A 20,255-nucleotide genomic window follows, 5' to 3' on the forward strand; every position below is an offset into this window, starting at 1 on the left:
GAGTTCTTCATTGTAGAGGACTTTCGCTGTTTACATTTACATTTAGGCATTTGGCAGACGCTCTTATCCAGAGCGACTTACATTTTTATCTCATTATACATCTGAGCAGTTGAGGGTTAAGGGCCTTGCTTAAGGGCCCAACAGTGGCAACTTGGTGGTTGTGGGGTTTGAACCTGGGATCTTCCGAACCGTAGTCCAATGCCTTAACCAGCTACCCCTGGCTGTTTCTGTGGCTATTGTTTTTTTCCGGGGCGGGTTATCTGAAAAAGAACCTGATCTGGTCTCATAGCTTCAACCCTGACACGAAGAATCCCAATCGACGTGCTCAAGAGGAGGAAAAGTATCACACGGCAGTAAATTTCTACAACTAGTTAAAGTTTCTATGTAGTTACTGTACGCATTATTGTAGACAAAACTTGGTATGGAGTTTCACTGTTCCACAATGCATTTATGACGAATAAAGGCTTTGCGATTTTCTTTCTTTCTTTCAAACTTTACTAGCAAACCATATGCTAATGTAAACATGCAGATGTTCTTCAGCACCTCGTTGACTTACAGCACCACAGATCACACAGATTCATACATTTCCCCACCACATAGCGTGAAATCAAAAGAAAACACGCTGCATTTATATGCTGGTTTCTCTGGAGTTGTGTTTCAGACCTAAAGGTGGCATTGATGCTTTCGCAAATTGTCCACTGTCTTTTTATCTTTAGAGGTAAGAGTAAGGCAGAATTTTCCTTTAATTATGTCTTAACTTTTTACTACCTCCACGGCAAGCAAAATACTCTCAACTAGTCTTTCAACTTTCTCTAGTTTTTTTTTTTTTTGTGATTTTGTTCAGATTATGACAGTCCTATACAGCTCTAATGCAACTATCTATTATATATGCTTGAAACAGTTGTGATTGGAGCAGTCTAATTAGAATAACTTCATGCAGCCGAGTCTCGTCTGTCATCAAGCTTTCACACAACTGGCAAAACTAGAACACTCACAATAATTTGAAGCCTACCATGTGGCTATCAGTGTCATAAACAGTGATGTCACACACTTTCCTAGAAGCAGTCCTACTCCTCACTGAAAGTAAAAGTAGGAAAATTCCTAAAGATCTTTTATGTCCTACTTTGAGGTAGGAATATTTTCAGTCAAAAATGACCTTTGATTTCTAGGAGTGATTCTAAGGCACTTACTACTGTAAATACAAACCCTGATCACATTTCTTAATAAACAGCATTGTGATGAACTGGAACTGGAGTCTCTTTGACATCTCAACATCAGTGCCTAATCTCAGTAATCCTATTGGAGATAAATGACCACAAATCTTCAGAAAGACTTGGCACATGGAAGCGGAGGTTCATCAAGCTCACGTAGTTGTGATGGTCAGGTGTAAAGGACAAATTTTATTGTGTGTTTGATCCATCTTCTTGAATTTTTTTTTTATTATGTTGATTACATTGATTCACTGTATCTCATCCTAAACTGAGAATCAGGAGCCAAAAAAAAAAGAAAAAACAGAAACAGAGGCATGTGTTGGAATGGTTGGATCAATGTGCTAAAGCTTGCACAAACTTTAAGGAACGCATTTTCTGAGATATTTTGTGGCTTTTAATATATATTGTATATTTTACATGCAGGAACAATTGAAACATGTTGGCTGGTACCCTTTTTTTCTGAGGGTAATTGACTACGTGTTTCATCTGGTTTTTCCACATGCCACTATGAATCACTTTCAAGGACAACAAACAGTAGTTGCTCTACCGCAAGGGTGGAGTGTATTGGTTTTACTAAAGGATTGTTTAAACAAGTTGTAAGTCTCACACACACGTCTTAGAAGCCAATTTCATTTTGCACTCTGCACAAAAGCTAGACTTGTTCAGTTTCAGAAAATGCTACGATTGCTGACAGAAAGCTACGGTACTGACATAGCATAACCTGAGCTCAGGACATGAAGAAAGACAATTCTTTCTGCACGCATGCCTTAGACGTCCTTGCGTCTTTACTGTCCTTGATTCTTTTCTTCTGGAATGTGGCGGCGAATATATGGGCTGTGGTATCTTTTTATCAGGAGGAGAAATACCTCTCAATGGGGGTGTTTATATTTCTAGTACTCAGTTCCTCTGTGTTACTGCAGACCTTTAGCTGGCTTTGGTACTCTGAGTCCCCTAAAAACCTGGACACCAAAGTGGAGAGGTTTACGAAAGAACATGGATTACTGGCTCTGGTGCACATCATGCAGCTTGGAGTCTTCCTCAGGTTTGTGAGTCAATTTTTTGTTTTCAAGTTTCAAGAACGTCTGATAAATCTGTTGATTTTTTTTAAATTAACTTTTTCAGTCTGGTAATTTTTTGTGTTTTTACTTAATACATAGATGATATCTATTTACGTTTATTTATAATTTGTTCAAGTGGTAACCAACAGCAGCCAGTTGTTATTTCAAGACACAAAGGTCAGTTGTTCTGGAATAGTTCTTGCAAGAACAGTATTGTCAATTGCATTTGCAAAACCCATCAAGCACATATTTTTTGTGCATATTTTGTCACACTTAAATGATTCAGGTCATCAAACAAATTGAATTTTACACTAAGATAACCTGAGTAAAAACAAAATGCCGTTTTGAAATGATGATTTAATTTATTAAGGGAAATAAGCTATCCAAATCTACGTAGCCTTATGTGAAAAAAGTTATCCCTCCCTGATCTGCAAATTTTCACTTCCCAAACCCAGGCCTGATCTGTTAAATTTACTGCCAGATCTGTTGAATCAAGAAATCACCTAAATAGAAACCCGCCTGACCAAGTCAAGCACACTAAAATATCACACATCATGCGGCAATCTAAAGAAACAAATGGAAAAAAAAAAGAAATTACAAAAGCAAATGACATTTGTTAATCTGGAAAGAGTTACAAAGCTATTTCTAAGGCAAAAAAAGCATCCATGGGAGAATTCCAAAGCGAAAGCCACTGCTGACCAAAAAGATCACAAAGGTTTGTCGTCTATTTGCCAAAAAACATTTTGATTATTCTCAAGACATTTGGGCAAATATCCTCTGGACTGATAAGACAAAAGTTTAACTTTTTGAAAGATGTGCGCCCCCTTACATGTGATAAAAAGAATGCCATCTCAACATTCAAACATGGTGGTGGTTGTCCGATAGTCAGGACCTGGACAACTTGCCATAATTGATGGAACCATGAATTCCAGAATGTCCGGCCATCAGTTTGTGACCTCAAGCTCAAGGGCATTTGGGCTATCAATAGCAGCAGAACAATGATCTAAAGCACACCAAGTTCAAGTTCTAAATGGCTCCAAAAACAAAATTAAGGTTCTTTAATGGCCTAGTCAAAGGCCTTAAACAGACCATTTGTGCTCAAAAACTCTCCAATGTGGCTAAATTAAAACAATTCAGCAAAGAAAGGCAGGTGAAAATTCCTCCACAGAGACGTGAAAGACTCACTGCTAGTTAGCACAAATGCTTAATTGCAGTTGTTAATGCTAAGGGTGGCACAACCAGTTATTAGGTTTAGAGGACACTTACTTTTTCACATAGGGCCAGTCAGGTTTGCACAGCTTTTTTTTCCTTAATGAATAAAATCAAAATTTTAAAATGTACTTACTCATTGTCGATACTGCTTTTTACTGTATTCAGGGTCGCAGGGGGCCTGGGGTCTATACAAGGAGACTTAGGGCACGAGGTGGGTTACACCTTGGACAGAGTGCCAAACCATTGCAGGGTACACACATACTCACATACTACGGGCAATTTGGGGAATGGCAATTAGCCTAATCTGCAGGTCATTGCATTGTGGAAGCAAACCGGAGTACCCGGAGGAACCCACCAAGCACGGGGAGAACATCTAAACTCCATGCACACACACCAGAGATAGGAATTGTATCCTGGACCCTGGACCCAGGAGGTGCAAGGTGACAGTGCTAACCACTAGCCACCATGCCACCATTTGGACAGCTTTTTCCTTTAATAAATTTAATTATAATTACATTTTGCCACAACTGCATTTTGTATTTATTTATGGGTTATTATAAATATATAAGGAAGAAAAAGGCCATCTGATCCCAACAGAAAGGCCCCAGAACACCCAGTGCACCGCTGCCAACTGTGCACGCGACAGACCATGCAAGGGGCCCGAGGCTGCTCACTTAACCCCCCAACTCTTCCAATCAGATTAAGAACAGGACAAACACATCTGATCCTTTGGAGGCCCCACATTGCAAACCACAGCAACAAAAGTATCCGTTACCATTCTGGTGCCAGACACCACAGTATGCTCCATCAGAGGACTTAACTGGAGTTATTCTCAGAATGGCCAGAGCTGCTACAAGGGGAACATACACAATAGTGAGCTTAATATTTCTTTGTAATGGTATGGCTGAGTGATTCCTTCCCAAAATTCAATCACTACTAGCCAGGTCCCCCAATCATACAGCAGATACTACATCTGAGGGTGAAGTCCAACACATGCTTCCTGATAGACAGGTGAAGCCAATCAACCACGTCTTTTTCACTCTGCAGCTTATGCTGCATCACAGGGCGTTGTAGAATTCTTGAAGGAAATTGCTATCACCCGTATTCAGGATATATGAGCTTATAGAATTGTCTATTGTCCTGGTGATTGACAGACAAGAAAAATTATGCTCCTCCCACCTAGAAAACATGGACTGTGACAGTGCTTTAATCTGGAGCATTTTATTCATTGTCTTGGATGTATTTATGTTTTGTCCTTTTAGGTGTTTAGGTATGTTGGAACTCGCAATTAGCAGCTTTAAATGCAAGTCCACTTACCAGAACAGGGGCACGGAGATTCTAAGTTTCGATTTGAGCGCTCTCTATCTGTTCAAGGCATTCTCTGAAAGTGCTCCACAGATCGTACTCATGACCACCAGCATCATCCAGATGGAAGACTTTCAGCTCTTTACAGGTTAGAACTTTATTATTATTTTAGTATAATTTTTTATTGGTCTGTCCACTTTTTGGTGCTGAATAATCATAATAATTATCCAGTATTTTTTTTTCAGTCATTAAAATCGCCGGGTCTCTTTCTTCCTTGTCCTTCACCGTGTTGTCCTACCATCGCAGCATGCGGTCATTCGTCTCTGAAAAGCTGAAAATGGGATGGCCTTCTTCTATAATTTATTTCCTGTGGAATCTGTTCCTGATTGGTCCACGTGTGGTGTGTGTGTCCCTCTTCGCCTCCGTCCTGCCCTGCTACATCGCAGCACACTTCCTGTCCCTGTGGACGTTGCTGGTCATCTGGGCCTGGTGGAAGAAGACGGACTTCATGGACACTAAAGCTGGAGAATGGCTGTACCGGGCCACCGTAGGCCTCATCTGGTACTTCAGCTGGTTTAATGTAACGAGCGGAAATACGAAACTCAGAGGAATCATCTACCACATGGTTATGGGAGCGGACACCATGCTGCTGTTAGGATTATGGTGGTGGAAGAGATCTGTGGAATCTGCTCGTCTTAGTCCATTCCCTATTAATCCCTACATACTTATTGGTTTGTTAGTGATCATCTACATCACAGGAGTCCTGATTAAACTGGTTTACTACTGGAAATGTCATCCTAACAAACCAGTTTTAAAGATGAATCTGAAAGATGAGGAGTCAGAGGTGAAAACAGAATGTGATGCAACATGTTATGATAGTCTGGAAGAGAACACGATTGAGACTCCTGAGCCTAAAGCTGAACCTAAGAGCACAGTTTTATCTGGCATCCACAAAAGAATAAGAAATATGGCTGTGAATTTCTACAGCTAAACTGGGTTAGACTTCAGGAAACTGTACGTCAGACTAACAGATGGATGACTGAGATGAGAAATTACAGATCAAAACACATGCACTTGGTTATAATGGATGTGTGGACTACTCCTGAGGTTTATGCAACATAAAAGTAACCAATCTTGCTTTTTTTCCACAAAAGTTCCAAGTCGCTAACTTAAGCTGTTTGGGAGAGATAATTTTTATATCTGCACCAAAAAAAGCCAATTTTGTAGTGTTATTGTCACATCTGGGCCACCTCAGTCCTGGGGAGTAAGATCGGGCTCACCGGATTACTGAGCCGTGGTCTTTTGTCTCCCCCTAGTGTGTCTGTGTCGGTATTGTTTTCCCATTAATTTAATCAAACACCAAACAAATATCACCTGTGTCTACCTCCTGTGTCACACTATTTAACCCAGCCGAACCCATACCACCTCGTCTGGTCACTGTTGTGCACGTTATGTTTGTGTCTCACTACTTTGTGTGTTTCTCTCTCTCCCAGGACTGAGTGGCGTCTGCAGGAGGTGGCGTTTTGAAAGGAAAGGACTTGCATTAAGGTTATACGTATGCTTTTCGTTGGAAAGCCATTCCACGTAGTGATTTCTCTCCCCTAAAAGAAGGGAGTACTCGCATTCTCCAGTGCGCTTTACACAGCCCCTGCAGACCCAGCCTGGGAACAAGGTCGCTGAGTCTATTAGTTTTCATTTGCTTGGTTCAGCTTGAGTTTGTGCTTTTGTGTTCAGTGATTTCTGATTTTCAAAAAATAAAACCTCTGTTCATTATAACAACCTGGACCTGCGTTCGCCTCCTAACTATGGAAGACATGACAGATGACCAGACCACCCAGAACGCAGCAGGGACCCCCCTCCCGGAAGATGAAGTCCCTATCCTGGACTACATCCGCCGGCAACAGGGGCAGATGAACAGTCTGGCCAGGGCCGTAAGTGACCTGGCTCGCAGCGTGCGCGACATCGCGATCAACCGCCCCGCCCCTGCCTCTCCTCCACAGCGCTCCACACCATCACCACCTAGAGCCATCCCCCCCCCCCCGGGAAAGATACGCTGGAGATCCGGAGGGGTGCAAGAAGTTCCTCATGGCCTGTGAGCTGTACCTCGATGACTACCCCGATCTGTCAGATCAGAAGAAGATCAGCTTCATTATCCAACAGCTCACCGGGCCAGCTATGGACTGGGCCACCGCCGTGTGGAGCGCAGGTGGGATGGTGACGTCCCACTACGGCCGGTTCCTCCATGCCTTTCGCACGGTCTTCCAGCATCCGGATCACGGCAAGACGGGGGAACAGCAGTTATTGAGGCTAAAACAGGGACACCTCTCGGTGGCGGATTACGCCGTCAAGTTCCGAGTTCTCGCCGCGGAGAGTGGCTGGTGCGAGAAAAGCTTACTCGCGCGCTTCCGGGACGGGTTGCAACCAGACCTCCAGCTAGAGCTAGCCTGCCGAGACGCAGACTTCGACCTGGATGACACCATCGAGCTAGCTATTAAACTGGACCAGCACCTCCGCGGACGACGGCGCCCTCCCCTTTCTAAAAGCGGAGGAGGAAGAACTGATTTTTCACGCCGGGACAGCCTCAATAAAACCCCCGTCGAACCTCGCGATGCGGTCGAACCCATGGACGTCAGCACCTCTCGCCTGTCAGCCCAGGAGAGACGCCGGAGGATTTCGTCCGGACTTTGTCTGTACTGTGGAGGAGGCACGCACCTGCTCAAAGACTGTCCTCTAGTTCGAGTAACTGCACGCACACCCCCACGCACACATCATGCTTTTTGTTTAAGTGCATCACTTACCTATCATAACCACTCTGTTTCTGTTTTCCCTTTAATAGATTCCGGTTCGGCTGGGAATTTCATTTCTTCCTCTCTCCTTTCCGCGCTGCGAGCTCCTGTGTCGAAGCTTCCAAACCCGATTCAAATCAAAGCTCTAGATGGCAAACCATTAAAACAATCGCCAGTTAAACTTCTATCCGTGCCCCTACGTTTACCTTACCCCGGTCACTCCGAGGAATTAAAATTCTTTGTAATTTCGCGGATGGACCAAGCCGTCGTGCTGGGTCTCCCATGGCTAAGCTCCCACAATCCCAATTTTGATTGGGCCGGGTTCACGCATCATTTCTTGGTCCCCTAGATGCGCAAAATTCTGTAAACCTTCCATGTTGAAGGTCCAAGCCACCTCCATTGAAAGCCCTATCGCCCTAATGTCTACCACGGTGCCATCTGAGTACGAGAGTTTTAGTGACGTGTTTAGTATTAGGGCAGCCGCACGACTCCCTCCTCACCGTCCGTGGGACTGCGCGATTAAGCTCCTGCCGGGGAAAACACAGCCTTGCTCGCGCATTTATCTATTGTCTGTAACAGAAACACGGGCAATGGAGGAATACGTGAGTGAAGCTCTCCGTCAGGGACTCATCAGCAGGTCCACGTCTCCGGCATCGGCAGGTTTTTTTTTTATCGAGAAAAAAGGGGGGGGACTTCGACCTTGTATTGATTATAGGGGACTCAATGCTATCACCGTAAAATATAAGCACCCACTGCCCTTGGTACCGGCCGCTATCGACCAGCTCCGCGGCGCGTCCATATTTACAAAACTCGACCTCCGCAGCGCTTACAACCTCGTTCGTGTTCGCAAGGGAGATGAGTGGAAGACTGCGTTTAGCACGACATCAGGTCATTACCAATATAACGTGATGGCTTATGGACTGGTAAACACACCTGCGGTGTTTCAGGGGTTCATGAATGACGTGTTTTGTCATATGTTAAACCGGTTTGTCATAGTAAACTTGGATGATATCCTGGTATACTCTCGGTTATATGATGAACACGTCCGTCATGTAACAGCCGTTCTACGTCGACTGCGCGAACATGGGCTCTATGCGAAGGCTGAGAAATGCGAGTTCCATAAAACGGAGATCGCATTTCTCGGCTATCGCATAGGACCGCAGGGGGTCAAAATGGATGTCGCCAAGGTAACGGCGGTGCAGTCATGGCCGGAACCCACAACAGTGAAGGCGCTACAGAGCTTCCTTGGGTTTGCAAATTTTTATAGGCGCTTTATTAGAGGTTTTAGCATGCTGGCAGCGCCGCTCACTGACTTACTAAAAGGAAAACCCCAAAGGTTAGGTGCGCTCACACTGAACGCGCGCAATGCATTCCAACGCTTAAAACGAGCTTTTTCCTCCGCGCCTATCTTAAAACTACCCGACCCCACCAAGCCTTTCGTAGTGGAGGTCGATGCGTCGGAGGTCGGACTCGGAGCGGTGCTGTCACAGCGCCATGGCCACCCAGGGAAACTCCATCCCTGCGCCTTCTTTTCTCGTAAACTGACACCTGCCGAGCGCAATTATGATATCGGCAATCGTGAACTGTTAGCAATAAAAGCGGCGTTAGAGGAGTGGAGGCATTGGTTGGAGGGAGCCGAACACCCTTTCACGGTGCTAACGGATCACCGGAACCTAGAATACCTCCAACAAGCAAAAAGACTAAACTCTCGTCAAGCCCGATGGGCGCTGTTCTTCACGCGTTTCCACTTCACCATCACATATCGTCCCGGCTCAAAAAATAAAAAAGCGGACGCGCTTTCCCGCTGCTTTCCCACACCGGACCAAGACCATGATCCGGAACCGATATTGCCCTCGTCACTCGTAGTGTCTCCGATCGTATGGGACATCGACTCGGAGATCGCGCAGGCCACACGGCTCCAACCCGTGCCGCCTGGCTGCCCTCCGGGCCGAACATACGTACCGGAGACATTACGAGAACGCGTCATAGTCGAAGCACATACTAACTTAGCTTCCGGTCACCCAGGTATATTAAAAACGGGTAAATTACTAAAACCAAAATTCTGGTGGCCAAATATGTGGAAAACCGTGAGAACAGTAGTTTCGTCTTGCGCGGTTTGTGCACAAACTAAAACCCTTCGAAATCTACCTGTTGGTAAATTAATGCCCCTTCCGATACTGAACAGGCCGTGGTCACACCTGGCGGTGGACTTTATGACGGACCTGCCGGTATCACAAGGGTACACGACGGTTTTAGTAGTAGTGGACCGCTTTTCTAAAGGTTGTAGGTTTATTCCATTTCGCTCCCTCCCAACCGCCCTCCAGGTGGCAGAAACCCTATTCACTAAAGTGTTTCGCTACTATGGCATCCCGGAGGACATTGTTTCTGATCGTGGTCCCCAATTTATCGCAAAAGTCTGGAAAGCGTTCTTCCAGAAGTTGGGGACCACTGTGAGCCTAACGTCGGGCTATCACCCCGAGTCTAATGGGCAGGCAGAGCGGACTGTCCAGGACCTCGGGAGGTACCTCCGTGCATACTGTAGTAGTCGACAGCATGAATGGGCAGACTGTTTAATCTGGGCGGAGTATGCGCAAAACTCACTTCAACACTCCTCGACCGGCTTAACGCCGTTTCAATGCATACTCGGACATCAACCTCCGCTCTGTCCCTGGGATGCCACTCCCACTAATGTCCCCATAGTGGATCAGTGGTTCACCAGGGCGGAGAGAGTAAGGGAGGATGCTCATACTAACATCTCCCAAGCAGTTCAGCGGTTCAAAAAATTCGCTGATAGACGGCGAGGAGAGAGTCCTCCGCTCCAGATAGGAGATCGAGTTTGGCTCTCGACAAAGGATCTCACCCTTAATCTCCCCTGTCGTAAACTATCCCCTAAGTACATCGGTCCATTCCCAATTATAGCACAAGTCAACCCTGTTTCTTTTAAGTTAAAACTACCCAGTCATCTACGTATTAACCCTGTCTTCCATGTTTCTCTTCTCAGGCCAGTGGTTCGGGGACCCCTAGACGGGGGTGTCACAACCCCGTCGCTCCCTGGGGCTGTGGAAATAGCGGGCGCCCCTGCATTTCGAGTCCAATGACTTCTGGACTCCCGGAGGAGAGGAGGCTCCCTTCAATATCTCGTTGATTGGGAGGGGTACGGACCAGAGGAGCGCAGTTGGGTCCCGGCCAGAGACATCCTGAGTCCAGAACTCATTTCCGAATTCCATCGAGAGCGGCCGGATCGCCCAGCTCCGCGACCTCCGGGCCGACCCACCCGCCGGCCATCCCAGCAGGCCGGTGGGTCCAGACTCCCGCGGGAACCGCAGAGAGCGCGCCCCCACCTCCCTCGGGAAGCCGGAATCTGGGCCACCTCAGTCCTGGGGAGTAAGATCGGGCTCACCGGATTACTGAGCCGTGGTCTTTTGTCTCCCCCTAGTGTGTCTGTGTCGGTATTGTTTTCCCATTCATTTAATCAAACACCAGACAAATATCACCTGTGTCTACCTCCTGTGTCACACTATTTAACCCAGCCGAACCCATACCACCTCGTCTGGTCACTGTTGTGCACGTTATGTTTGTGTCTCACTACTTTGTGTGTTTCTCTCTCTCCCAGGACTGAGTGGCGTCTGCAGGAGGTGGCGTTTTGAAAGGAAAGGACTTGCATTAAGGTTATACGTATGCTTTTCGTTGGAAAGCCATTCCACGAGTGATTTCTCTCCCCTAAAAGAAGGGAGTACTCGCATTCTCCAGTGCGCTTTACACAGCCCCTGCAGACCCAGCCTGGGAACAAGGTCGCTGAGTCTATTAGTTTTCATTTGCTTGGTTCAGCTTGAGTTTGTGCTTTTGTGTTCAGTGTTTTCTTATTTTCAAAAATAAAACCTCTGTTCATTATAACAACCTGCACCTGCGTTCGCCTCCTAACTATGGAAGACATGACAGTTATACTGTCTCACTTCAAAAGATTATTACTGAAAATGCAAATTGTTTATATTTCTTTACTAAAGTTGGATTACACTTCTAGAAGCATATGACCTGTAAAAATTGGCGATTAAATTCAAGCAATCTATTTCTTTTTGCCAAAAAAAGCTTAAAAAGCAAAAAATCTGTAGTGTCCATAACCATGTCAACCTTATGTTGCAATATCTTACAAATTTTGCATTTATAATAATGCACTTTTTCAGGTTTATGACTTTTCATGTGGAATTTAAATTGGTCAAGTTTTATCTAAATGAAAGTTACGATTGTTACAAGATTTGAATAAAAAAAAAAAAAAAAAATGGACACTACATAAAAGGACATGAAATTGTATGTAGCAAATGTGTTTCTTTTTATCTAATAAAAATATAAATGTGTATGTATATTTACAAAAAAAACCACAGCATGGATCACTGTTACTGTACATGGTCCTAGCTGAAAATTCACTTTTTCACCTAAGTAAGACACTTTTTAGCACCAATGCCATGTTTTGGCCAAAATGCTTTGTGTTTTTCTTTTTATTCATTTTTAAAAACCATATACTATTATAAACATGTAGATTCAGTGATGGATGCCTCACAACTCCAGTGTTCCCGCATCTGCCCTGCTCTTGAGTTATACTTTGTGAGAAGTTTCACGTTTCTTCTATATCCACAGAGCTGTCCTCACTGTCTCTAGGCATTAATGTCAATGTGTCTGTCCTTGGTGCTTTGTGATAAACTGACATATTCCCACTAATTCCCAGTGTATCCAGCATAGACTCTGTATCGGGCACTGACCAGAATGAAACAGTTAATAAAAAAAAACAAAGCTGTTTAAGCTGCAACAGGTTCCAAGAAGAGCACCAGATGTTTGCAGCAGCTCAAAACCCACATACACACAAAACCTTAAGAGTCTTATGTCCCAGATGCGCTCGGTCACGACAGTCAGGCCTGACCACAGAGGCCATGAGAGCTCAGCTGAGCACATTTATGGTTTTGTCCTTTCAGACAAAATGTGACAGCTACATGTGTTTGGCTAAGTTTCTTTAATAAAGACATATACCATATGTACATTCCACTTTAAAAGTATGGGAACACCAAGGCAAGTTAATTTGTTTTGTTTTTTTCTGTACAATGTGAACATTTGCGTTTGAGTTGAAAATAAATCAGAATTTCAGCTTTAATTTTCTGATATTCACCTCTGGATTTCATAAATTACTTTGAACATGGCACCTTTGGTGTTACTTACTCCATTGTAAGTGAACAAAAGGATAGGAGCAGATTGTCTTAAATACCATTTAATATTTGGATGCAAATCCCTTGCTTGCATTAAATGCAAAAAAAAAAAAAAAAAAGGCAACATTCTTCCTCGTTAAAGCCTGCCTCCAGGATTGTGGATGCCCAGTATTTTCCCACATTCCACATTTTCCACATGTACAGTTAAAAACTGCATTTGCTTTCGTTTCATCCATCCAAAGCTGTGCTAGATCCTTCTTCAGGTTTTCGCTTTTTATTTCCTTTTATATAGTTAAAGTAGAATAGAGATGGACTTCTTTAAAGTTTTGTTTTTAAAGAGCTGTTTTCAAGTCATCATGTACCAACTCTCATCATAGGGATGCAGGACCTGCAGCACTTCTCAGGTCAAATCCCCCCAAAAAATCCAAATCAATAAAGAAAAAAATTTAGATTATGGATATAGTTTAAAATCTATAAAATATATTTTCCCCCAGTCATTAAAAACATTGTCTGAAACACTCAAGATGGGCTGGTCTTCCTCTGTCATCAACTACTTCCTGTCCCTGTGGATGTCGCAGGTTCTCTGGGGCTGGTATCAGAAGACAAACTTCATGGACACTAAATGGCTAAACCGGGCCACCGTAGGCCTCATCTGGTACTTCAGCTGGTTTAATGTGTAAAGAGTGGAAATACGAAGCTCAGAGGAAACATCTACCACATGGTTATGGGAGCAGACACCATGCTGCATTTTGTTTACTTAGATTCTCATTTCCTAATTTATTACCAGTCACGTTGGTGTGAATCATTCCTGAAGAACTTTACACACGGACATGTGATGCAACAAAAGGAGGAGCCTAAGGCACACTCCCACACAATGCAAGCGTATATGTGCATTCATTTCATGCCCCAAAGCTATGATTCTCAGACAAGATGGAAACATTCTTTCTTTTTGATTTACCCTTAGGAAGCATCTTGTTCCCCGTGGTGTCTCTGCTGATTTTTGTTGTGGATATAGTGCTGGACCTGTGGGCTGTAGTGTGCCTTTATGAGGAACAGAAATACTTCAGCATGGGACTTTTGATATTTCTGCTGCTCAGTTCCTCGGTTCTCCTGCAGATCTTTAGCTGGATCTGGTACTCCGATCCCTCCAAACACCAGGAGAGCAAAATAGAGACATTTATCAGCATACACAGTTTAATGGCACCTGTGCACATCTTCCAGCTCGGAGTCTTCCTCAGGTTTGTGCATTTGATTTTGGTTTTATGTAGCTGAGATCAATCAGAGATCAATCTAGTTTTCCATCAAAAAATAAAATAAATGCATTTCTAAGCAACATCAATATTAGTTGTAAGTACATTTTTTTATGAACAATTATGAATGAACTGAAAGAATCTTTTTCATTATTTTGTTTCAGTTCTTGGCTTTGGACTTTTGGACCTAAATAGCCACAAGAGTGTCATTTAACAAACTCTGTGTTAATATTTACTGAACTAAAACACTTTGCACACCTTTGACCATCACTCCCATACAGTACCATACAGTACCAATATAATAATATAATAATAACACATGGCATTAGACTATTCAGTTGTTATTTTGAGATATAAAAGTCTGTTGTTCTGGAACAGTTCTTGTTTGCTTCATCAAGCACTATGATGAAACTGGCTCTCATAAGGACCTTTCCAGGAAAGCAAGACCCAATCCTACCTCTACTGCAGAGGAGAAGTTCATTTAGAGTCACCAGCCTCAGAATGAACAAAAACACCTCAGATTAGAGCCGTTATGAAGGATTTACAGACCATAAGTAGCAAACAAATCTCAATATGAACTGTTCAAAAGAGATTATTGTATATTTTGAATGCCTTCAGCCTTCATTTTACAGTGTAGAAAAAAAAATCAGCAATGACTATGGAATTAGAAGGTGTGTCCAAACTTTTGACCGGTACTGTATGTCATTGGTCAACATCCTGCTTCAGATTTATTCCTACTCTGCTGTTATAATGCACTCCACTCTTTAGGGACGGCTTTCCACTAGATTTTATAGTGTGGCTCTGAGGATTTGCAGTATGTTTATTCAGCTACAAGAGCATTAGTAACATCATCACTTTGAGGAAGAAACACATACACTGATCAGCCCTAACATTATGACCACTGACAGGTGAAGATCAACCTTGATCACCAACTACACACCATAAACTGGTGACAGGATCATGGCCACCAAAGGCTTACCCATGGGCACAATGACTGGAGCCTTGTGGCCGTCTGGTCTGATCCCACACAAAACCCAATATAGTACAAATGGCTGAAAAAAGTCAGTACTGGCAATGACAGAAAGGGATTAAAACACCCAATGCATCACAACCTGCTGCATATGGGGCCCAGCTGGCAAAAAGCAACATAACCCACTCCCAGAGACCCTGCAGTGCCTTGCCTCAAGGAACCAGAGCCACCATGGTGGCACAAGGGGAACCCAAATCCTAAGTGGTTATAATTTTACAATTATAGTTAATGTTATGGTCCGATAACATCGCTCAGGCAAAACAACAGTCACACACTTAATCCAATATCACAAAATTTGTCACATTAAGTTCTTGCTTGTATTGATGATAAGAGACTCAGATTGTTACATAAAGCCTTCTCCAGCACATCCCAAAGATTCTTAAAGGGGTTAACGTCTAGAATCTGTGGTGGCCAATCAATGTGTGATAATGATGTCTCATGCTCCCTGGACCACTCATTCACAATTTAAGCCCAATAAATCCTCTCATCATCATCATCTTGGAATATGCTCGTGCCATCAGGGACAAAAAAACATCCAATGGTGCTATATCCACTCAGGTAGCACTTAGACCCGACTAACTGAAGCAACCTCAGATCATAACACTGCTTCTACAGGCTTGTACATTAGACACATGATCACTCTGGAACAGGATAAATCTGGACTCATCAAATGATATGACCTTTTTCCATTGCTTCACAGTCCATTTTTTGTGCACCCCAGCAAACCGAAGACTTTTTCTGAATAACCTCAGTGATAAGGCTTTTTCGTAAGGCTACACAGCTGTTTAGTCCCAATCCCTTGAGTTGTCTTTACATTGTAGTAGCGGAAATGCTTTTGCTTTAACTATTAAACATAGCTGTTCGACAGTTTTTTTTAATGGTTTGATTTCACCAAGTGGTCTCCCATGATAATCATATTATACAAAATTTCTTCCTCAAGGATGATGGTTCACCACTGTTCATACATGTTTTCGGAAATGAGAAGCTACTCACTGCATCAGTTAGGGTTAAATAACTTCTTGCCTGCTGAAACATATTAATCACTGCAGTAATTATCCGGTGGAAGGCTCTTACCTATGTGCTTAGTTAAATCCATGTGGTGACTTTTTTTTTTGGCCAGGTAGTGTACTTATTATTAGAAATATTTCACTTATTTCCTTTTTCACTTTGAAAGGTTTGCTGCTGTGATGGAGATCTCAATTCGCCGTTTTAAACAGAATGTCCGAAAGGAAAATCTGAATCACGACCTCAGCATGCTGCGCCTGTTCGAGGCGTTCTCCGAAAGCGCTCCACAGCTCGTCTTGATGACGTCTCTCATCATGGAGACGCAGGAGATGGAACCCTTTACAGGTTGGACCTGTGGAGAAATCTCAGAAATGTAAAAGAAATTGGCATACAGTCTCATCGTGAAGTTATTATCTGACAACCTTATTTTTTCTCTTTTTGTTTTTTTAGTCACTAAACTTATCGCTGCTTTTTCCTCCTTGTCCTTCACCATGTTGTCCTATCATCGCAAAATGCGTATACACGTCCCTGAAAAGCTGAAAATGGGATGGCCTTCGTCGATAATTTACTTCCTGTGGAATCTGTTCCTGATTGGTCCACGTGTGGTGTGTGTGTCCCTCTTCGCCACCGTTCTACCCTGCCTTATTGCAGCACACTTCCTGTCCCTGTGGACGTTGCTGGTCATCTGGGCCTGGTGGGAGAACACAGACTTTATGGACACTAAAGCTGGAGAATGGCTGTACCGGGCCACCGTAGGCCTCATCTGGTACTTCAGCTGGTTTAATGTAACGAGCGGAAATACGAAACTCAGAGGAATCATCTACCACGTGGTTATGGGAGTGGACAACACGCTGCTGTTGGGATTATGGTGGTGGAGGAGATCTGTGGAATCTGCTCGTCTTAGTCCGTTCCCTATTAATCCCTACATACTAATTGGTTTGTTAATGATAACGTATGTTTTAGGAGTTCTACTGAAACTGGTTTACTATTGGAAATGTCATCCTAACCATCCAGAGTTACAGATACAAGCAGATGTGAAAGATACAAAGCCAGAGATAAAACTGGTGCCACTGTTAGCGAGTGGAAAAGTTTGCAATACTGTTGATGGGGCTCCGAGGAAGACACTAGAACATACAGCTGCAAATGAGCCTGAAGTTGACCACAGCGTTACACCTCAAACTCAAACTGGAGCCAATAAAAGGATAAAATGCATGGTTATGAATTTCTACTACTAATTTGAATTTTAGGATTTTAATTTTATGTACATAATATAATGTAAATATATTGTATGATTTAGCATGTATGAATATTTTTTTTTTTACACTTTATAAATAAATCATTATGGAGGAAATTGTGGGAGTATTGATCGATGGGATTCCTTGCAAACCCTGGCAGGATGGATGTCAGGGCAAGAGTAATTTTTGTAGGTATAGTACTGACTTTATGGAGTTTGATGAGTGAGATGAGGGGAAGAGAGAAGAAACAGAAACTATCTGGCATAGAGGATTGAGGAAGCAAAGAAGGGGAAGAACCTTACAATGAATTTCTAAATATAGCAGTACAAATACAGGGGAAAGGAGGGTTTAAAAAAAAAAGTCGCCCCATTCAAACTGACAGGAATTATTAGAAGTCAGGTAGGGGAAATAAAATATGCATGAGATGGGAAATTGCTAATAGGATGCAATAAGAGTGGGAGAAGAAAAAAAAGGTTTAGTGGACGCAGGGGTAATCTCTGGGGTTTCCCTTAGGACCACAATAGAGGAACTGGTGGAAAATATAAAGCCAATTTTGTGGCAAAGAGTGTGAAGTTAATGGAGGAGAGAAAAAGGAAAGACTGTACTAATGAATTTGTGGCACTACCAAGGGGAATATCTATAGGTTTTATATGGAATAGAGTGAAAGAATCTCAATTGGAGGAGAAAACCAGATGTCGAATGCATTCAGGAAACCTGATTGAAGCCTAAATTGGATTTTAGTTAATATGGCTATGCAGCGTTGAGAAGCCATAGGAAAGAGGGAGGAGGAGAGGGCTGTGCCACTTATATTAATCAAGAAATCCCTCATAAACCAAATATGTGGCAGTGAAAGTGCGGGTTGGGAAAAGAGAACTAACAAATGCAAATTATTACAACCCGTGCTGGAAGCTTGAGAGGGTTAGGAAGTACAGAACAGTAGCAACTTGATGTGGTGTGGGGAGTTCAATGGGCAAAAACAATGCACTTATCTACATCTGTTCTTTCATTAAGGAGAAGTGAAACAACAGATGCGAGGATAAGATGGTCAAGTGATAGAGGAATGGTTAGAAGATTGCAGTTGCACTAGAATAAATGGTAAGTCTGGAAAAGAGTCTGCTAAATCTAACTTCGGTGATGCGACTATAGGAAGTGATCATTTTCCCATCTGGTACAACATAAGCACTGGTTCTTTCTCGCCTACAGACATTTTCATCAAAAGACATCACAATAAATAGGGTCATATACATTCTGTCTTCATTGCATTATGGTCACGTCCTTCATCCACTTCATCCTCTCTTTAATTATACAATCATACACTGATAAAAATATCCAGCCCGATCTACTTAAAAAATGAAGGTAACTTTTTTGCATCAGATTATTATGTAGTTCAAGCAAGACTATTCTTTGTATTTACTACTTACATTTCTTTATGTAAAAAATATTTTTTGCTAGTTAAGTCTATTTAATTTCGCAAGTAAACCCTACTTAAATAAATAGTCATTATTTTGTGTCCATGCTCTACTTAACTTTAAGAGTTTCAAATATGTATTTTTAATTAAAATGTAACTTTTTTGTTTTTAAGTTTCCATATCACTTGAGGTTGGGCCTCCTTTGTTTTATTAAATGTCCCAGTCTCATTTTAAAGTTACATATACTCATATTATCCTGTTAGTAACTAGGCATTTCTTATATATTATAGTTAAAATACCAGTTGTGTAATTTTGTACTTTGAAATGCAACTTCATCCAGCACAAAACTTGAAGTAAGAACACTTTTTATTATGTGCATACACTCCTGAACATCCACAGTTCCTTCAAAGTGCACTTCTCCTGAATCCACAGGTCGTCTTCTGCTTGTTAAAACTTTTTGCACATGAGGTGAACAGAATGCTCCAAAGAGTTGTTTCCTACCGCAATGAGGCTTTGGTACACTTTTAATTTGATATGGGGTTTCCCATGCTTTTTCCATGGGGAGGCAGTTTTATTTAAACAGAGTAAAATGAACAAGATTATTGCTTGTTGTGTGTGTGCACTTTAAAAGATTGTCAGGGATTAGGTAAAAAAAAAATAAGTTAAGGAAAAAATGCACATTGTCTTGTGTTTTTAACAAATGCAGATTAAGTTCTAACTTAGATATATTTATGTAAACGTACAAACTTGATTATTTATTGTTGATTACACAGATTTAATTATGCTACATTTACAACATCTCATAGTTATTTTTTTCATTGTAATACACATGTACATAGAAATGGTATACAGTATTCATATTTTTCATTATTTATTTTTACCTCATTAATGCATCTTAAATTGTAAACTTTTTCCCTACCGCAGTTATTGCTTGTGGCTTAAATGTTTTATAATCTATAATCTGTGGATTGGTTTCTGTAACGATACAATTTTCATTTGGGATTAACAAAGTGCTCTCTCTCTCTCTCTCTCTCTCTCTCTCTCTATCTATCTATCTATCCAGCCATCCATCCATTTATCAGTCCATTTATTCATCTATCCATCCGTCTGCTTATCTGTCTATCTACCAGCCTTCTATCCATCTGTCCATTTATCTGTCCATCCATCTGTTTGTCCATCTATCTATGTATCCAGTCATCTATCTATCTATTCAACCATCCATCTACCCAAGCTCAAAATTGCAAAAAAATAAAAAAATAAAAATTGACAATTATGAAAGAGTGAGATTACTCATTAACTAAAACCTTTTTTCAGACCTAATGGTATAAGTGAGAACAGCTTTTCTGGTTTATAAAATGCTGTATTTTAGTTTTCTTGATTGTTCGTCCACTGTAAAGTCTCAAAATGATCAGCAGAGGGCGGCAAAGATTTACTACTGTAGTTACTTTTGTTTTGTTTTTTTTCTTTACAGTAAAAGGGCAACAGTTGGTTCTATGCGGTTATTCATGAGAAATTCCAACTCCAGGTTTGACTTGAACAGCCCTTGTATATTATTTTTTCCA

The 20,255-nt window shown here is 42.2% G+C and overlaps 2 protein-coding genes across 2 annotated transcripts; both read left to right on the forward strand.

Annotated features, from left to right (window-relative positions):
• Positions 1-1,908: 1,908 nt before the first annotated feature.
• On the forward strand, positions 1,909-5,777 carry LOC128515608 (XK-related protein 8-like). The gene is made up of 3 exons (XM_053489693.1): positions 1,909-2,253; positions 4,744-4,934; positions 5,032-5,777. The coding sequence occupies exons 1-3, from the start codon at positions 1,946-1,948 to the stop codon at positions 5,775-5,777; spliced, it is 1,245 nt and encodes a 414-aa protein (XP_053345668.1). The 5' UTR covers positions 1,909-1,945.
• Positions 5,778-13,570: 7,793 nt separating this feature from the next.
• Positions 13,571-16,887, forward strand: LOC128515806 (XK-related protein 8-like). Its single transcript, XM_053489992.1, has 3 exons — positions 13,571-14,002; positions 16,219-16,394; positions 16,586-16,887. Exons 1-3 carry the CDS (start codon positions 13,695-13,697, stop codon positions 16,771-16,773), a joined length of 672 nt encoding a protein of 223 aa, XP_053345967.1. The 5' UTR covers positions 13,571-13,694; the 3' UTR covers positions 16,774-16,887.
• The last annotated feature ends 3,368 nt before the right edge of the window (positions 16,888-20,255 follow it).

Source organism: Clarias gariepinus, chromosome 28, assembly GCF_024256425.1.
Source record: "Clarias gariepinus isolate MV-2021 ecotype Netherlands chromosome 28, CGAR_prim_01v2, whole genome shotgun sequence".
Classification (NCBI taxonomy): Eukaryota; Metazoa; Chordata; class Actinopteri; order Siluriformes; family Clariidae; genus Clarias; species Clarias gariepinus.

Coding starts and splice junctions, on each gene's coding strand:
- LOC128515608 (XM_053489693.1), top strand. CDS start 1,946: ATGAAGAAAGACAATTCTTTCTGCACGCATGCCTTAGACGTCCTTGCG. Junction 2,254..4,743: donor CAGCTTGGAGTCTTCCTCAG/GTTTGTGAGTCA, acceptor TTGTCCTTTTAG/GTGTTTAGGTATGTTGGAAC. Junction 4,935..5,031: donor AGACTTTCAGCTCTTTACAG/GTTAGAACTTTA, acceptor TTTTTTTTTCAG/TCATTAAAATCGCCGGGTCT.
- LOC128515806 (XM_053489992.1), top strand. CDS start 13,695: ATGGAAACATTCTTTCTTTTTGATTTACCCTTAGGAAGCATCTTGTTC. Junction 14,003..16,218: donor CAGCTCGGAGTCTTCCTCAG/GTTTGTGCATTT, acceptor TCACTTTGAAAG/GTTTGCTGCTGTGATGGAGA. Junction 16,395..16,585: donor GGAGATGGAACCCTTTACAG/GTTGGACCTGTG, acceptor GTCCCTGAAAAG/CTGAAAATGGGATGGCCTTC.